At 48.5% G+C, this 4,518-nt stretch overlaps 1 protein-coding gene across 1 annotated transcript; it reads left to right on the forward strand.

Annotated features, from left to right (window-relative positions):
• Positions 1–2,999: 2,999 nt before the first annotated feature.
• Positions 3,000–3,383, forward strand: LOC102438909 (keratin-associated protein 6-2-like). Its single transcript, XM_023748286.1, has 2 exons — positions 3,000–3,133; positions 3,260–3,383. The coding sequence occupies exons 1-2, from the start codon at positions 3,000–3,002 to the stop codon at positions 3,381–3,383; spliced, it is 258 nt and encodes an 85-aa protein (XP_023604054.1).
• The last annotated feature ends 1,135 nt before the right edge of the window (positions 3,384–4,518 follow it).

The following is a 4,518-nucleotide window of genomic DNA, read 5'->3' on the forward strand; positions in this document are numbered from 1 at the left end:
CATTCCAGGTTAAATATGCACGATGAGCAGGAGCTGGTCAACCATAGAAGAGAAACGGCCTCTGAGCAGGGAGGAGGAGGGAGCACATGGAGGACGCCCAGGCGCTGAGCCTCGTGGCGGCAGCTCGTCGCCTGTCCTGGACGACGCCATCGTTCGTGGCGCTGAAGGAGCGAATGCTCAGGGGCGGGCATGAGAGTCCGAGATGGTCCCCGAGGACACACAGCCCCTCCCCGGAGCCCCTCCCCGTCATGGTGGGAGCGACCTGTCACTTGCTTCTCACCTCGGCAAAGGCGATGATGGGATGTTACTTCTGTGATTATGAATGTTTAGGGCCGACAGGCAAAACACAAGATGGATACATTTGAATTTCAGATACAGAAATACAAATCTACTTATATAAAAACCATGGGTGGCGTTCATCACAACCTGAACCGCAGCGACCAAGTGGAAGGAAGTCAGTCCTGCAGGGGTTGTCTTGGCAACCGCTGCGCCCTCCCCCGAGCTGTTTCCCGGAGCTGTTTCCGGTGAGGGCGGGGTTTGAGGCAGGAACCCGCCCTCGGAGCATGGACCCACTGAATCCTGGGTCTTTTTGCCAAGGGCTGCACCCTCCCCAGCTGTTTTCCGTGTGGCCTGTGGGAAGAACCCACCCTCGGAGCACCAGGAGTGCCCAGCAGCAGTCAGTCCTGGGTTGCTGAGGTGGAGGCCACGGCATGGTAGAACTCTGGGTCTGGCCCCACAGGGGGCATGGCCGACCTTCAAACCAGACCCTGACAGTAGAAAGGAGGGAGCCCCATTCCTCACAGAATCCGCTGTTGGATAGCCTGTTGTCAGTGGCCTGCCAGCCAGGAACCCCATTCTCCTGCACCCCGGACCCTGACAGGAGGGAGGAGGGAGCCCCTTTCCTCACGGAATCAGCTCCTTTTGTTACTGTTTATTTATTAATAAATTTATATATTATTTTCATATACATTTTACTAATTTCCTTTCATCTCTCACACTTCTATTATAGAGAAAGGGCAAATAGCAATATTAAAATATCCCTGCTAATTAATTCCCTTTTTAAAAAAATATATTTTATTGATTTTTTACAGAGAGGAAGGGAGAGGGATAGAGAGTTAGAAACACCGATGAGAGAGAAACATTGATCAGCTGCCTCCTGCACACTCCCCACTGGGGATGTGCCCGCAACCAAGGTACATGCCCTTGACCGGAATCAAACCTGGGACCCTTCAGTCCACAGGCTGATGCTCTATCCACTGAGCCAAACCGGTTAGGGCAATTAATTCCCTTTTAATGTGCACGAATTTTGTGCACCGGGCTACTATATATCTATATTTAATATTTTTTTATTTCAGAGAGAAAGGGAGAAGGAGAAAGAGAGAAACATCAATGAGGAGAGAGAATCATGGATCAGCTGCCTCCTGCATGCCCCACACTGGGGATCGAACCCGCAACCCGGGCATGTGCCCTTGACCAGAATCCAACCTGGGACCCTTCAGTCAGCAGGCTGACGCTCTCTATCCACTGAGCCAAACTGGCTCAGTCCCAAAGTATATTTTTTAGTATAAATAAGTTGCGTGCACTATTGGGGTCATACTTATCAAATCTGGCGACTCTGTTTAATTGATAAAGTGAAGGCATTCCCCCGAGTCCTGGCTGACTCCTTGGGTGTGACCTTGTGAGAATTGGAGCCGAGATGCCAGTCAGGCTGAGCTCAGACCCCAGACCCACGAGGCCTGTGAGACCACAGGTGGGCGCTGCCCCTGCTGCTCCTGTGCGGTCACTACAACAGGCCCCTCGCGGTCCTCTCTGTGACCTGGGGGTGGTGGTGCAGGGGGCGTGGGTGACCTGGGGGTCAGGTCTGTGCATCAACAGAGGTCAGGAGACCAGTCGTGGGGATGATGTCAGAGACAAACCCACTGGAGGGACAGGGAGAGGGGGAGCGGCCCCCTCAGCCATGCCTGAGGGGACTGGCTCCTGAACAAGGTGCTGAAGGAAAGTTCATGCAGGACCCAGAGTGTCCCCGGGAAGAATGAGAGACTCGAGGTGACTGGGGACTTTATGACAAAGTGATTTCCCCACGAACAGGTCACCGTTCGCGACAACGAGCTCCTGGCCCAGCGAGCGCTCAGGCCTCCAGGGGTCAGAAAGGGAGACTTCACGTCGCAGAACGAAGAGGAACAGAGACAGACCTTGGTGCCGTGTTCGCTGTGGAACCCAGTGAGTTTCCTCACCGTTTGGTGCCCAGTTTCCTATTGAAAGAAGAGACCTACCACTTTTACAATTTCCTTGTGACCCAGTAGATTAAAATCTCTGAAATGTGTGATTTAACAAACATTCAGCAGTTACAATAGAGGATATGTGTGTGTGTGTTATTTTGGTTTGAAGTAAATGACCACCTCGAATGGATAAAAATGTACTGAGGAGTGGCCCTCGGGGTAAAAATACATCCTCAGACGAGACTGTGCCACGGATTGGACGCACAGGAGCTCTGTGCTGTGCGACGGGGAGCAGTGTCTGTGGAGGGCAGCGCTGGGTCCCGTGAGATGACCTGTGACGCAGTCAGCGTGTCCTAAGCTGGCCACGCTCAGTGGAATGGCTGCGTTCCCAGCATAGACTCCCCTGCCCGCCCGGAGCCTTGTTGTTTAAAAGGCATCGCTGGCATCATGTGTTCAGGTAACTGGATAATTGATGGAAACTCACCTTATGGACATGTCATTGGCTCAAGACAAGGCCCAGGCGACACAAAACAAACACGGTTCCCAGTAAAAGTGAGAGACTCTATACTAATGGTCATTTACTACCGAGTCCTCTCATGATCCACTGACAGGAGTGACCTGCACATACCGGGCGTGAAGTGAATGTTTCCTGCGTGAGTCACAGACGCGATGGCATTCCCAGGCCCTTCCTGGCGGATATAAAGCTTCCAGGGGAGGAGGCGACATTCACACTCAGAAACGTCCCTCTTCACCTCAACTCAACCTTCACCCTCCGCCAGCATGTGCTGCAACTACTACGGGAACTCCTACGGGGGCTGTGGCTACGGCTCTGGCTATGGCTGTGGCTATGGCTCTGGCTATGGCTGTGGCTACGGATCTGGCTATGGCTGTGGCTACGGATCTGGCTATGGCTGTGGCTATGGATCCAGATATGGCTGTGGCTATGGATCCAGATATGGCTGTGGCTATGGCTCTGGCTATGGCTGTGGATATGGATCTGGCTACGGCTGTGGCTATGGATCCAGATATGGTTGTGGCTATGGATCTGGCTATGGCTGTGGCTACGGATCTGGCTATGGCTCTGGCTACGGCTGTGGCTATGGCAGTGGCTGCTGTACCTTCCGACCATCCTGCTACCGACGATGCTATTCCTCTTGCTGCTAGAACATCTGCCTAGAACACCCTGCGCCTCCAACATAATATTGAAAATTAATGCTTTTCCTCCGAACGATGCCCCATTCATCATCTCTACACTCCAGTAAGGATTGGACACCTCCTGTTTTTACATCAGTCTTGTTGTTATTGAGGAAGTAGGAATGCGTCCATTATACACCCTGAAGACAGAAGATTGGATTTTGATTATGTTCAAAATGTCAATTTTTGGTTTTTCTATTCTCTAGTGTCTATTCAATGTATTGTCCACGGGAATAAGTACACCGTAGTTTGAAAAAATTACAGTTTTCAATAAACGAATGGCATTTGTTCCTGCAAGTATTTGTGTCTCTGTGGCCGGAGTCATCGCTGAGATTAGCATTTGCGTCCCATCTGCCATGTTAGGCAGCCACGGTTCAGCTCCTCCTTGGGTCTGTTTACTCCTCCATCTACCAGATGTGCCCCTTCCCTCACCCATGCCGCCTGGTGGTTTACTTCGGGGTCGTAGTAAATCTTGATATTAAGTAATGTGAGTATGCTGATACTCCTTTTCAAAGTTATTTTGGCTATTTTAGTTGTTTTTGGTATCTATATAAACATTAAAATTAGCTTGTCAATATCCATAAATATATTGTGCTGAGATTTCAATTGGGACTGAGTTGAATATAGATCAATTTGGGTAGAATAGACATCTTAACAATATTGAGTTTTCCAATCCATGAACATGGTATATCTCCTCATATATTTATGTCTTCTTTAGTTTCTGTGATGTGCTTTAATGCAATGTTGAATAAGAATGATTATTTTTGTATTCAAAGAGGGCATATTCTAGTGGGGGAGTAAGACAAAAGTTTAAGTAGCTATCAGACATATAAATAAGTAAATAAAGTAAATAAACAATTATAAACACTTTTATAATAACTGATAAACAGTTACTTGCTATAAAAAATCAAATGGCCTACCAAAGCTGCAAGAAGAAATATAAAATCTTAATGGGACTATATCTATTAAGGAAATTGAATCAGCAATAATATTCCAAAACAGAAAGCATCAAACCAGAATGAATTCAATGGTAAATTCTACAAAAAATTTAAGAAATAAGTTATACCAATGTCCCACAAATACCTCCAGGAGATAGAATAAAGGA

Source organism: Myotis lucifugus, unplaced genomic scaffold, assembly GCF_000147115.1.
Source record: "Myotis lucifugus unplaced genomic scaffold, Myoluc2.0 scaffold_1254, whole genome shotgun sequence".
NCBI classification, from domain to species: domain Eukaryota; kingdom Metazoa; phylum Chordata; class Mammalia; order Chiroptera; family Vespertilionidae; genus Myotis; species Myotis lucifugus.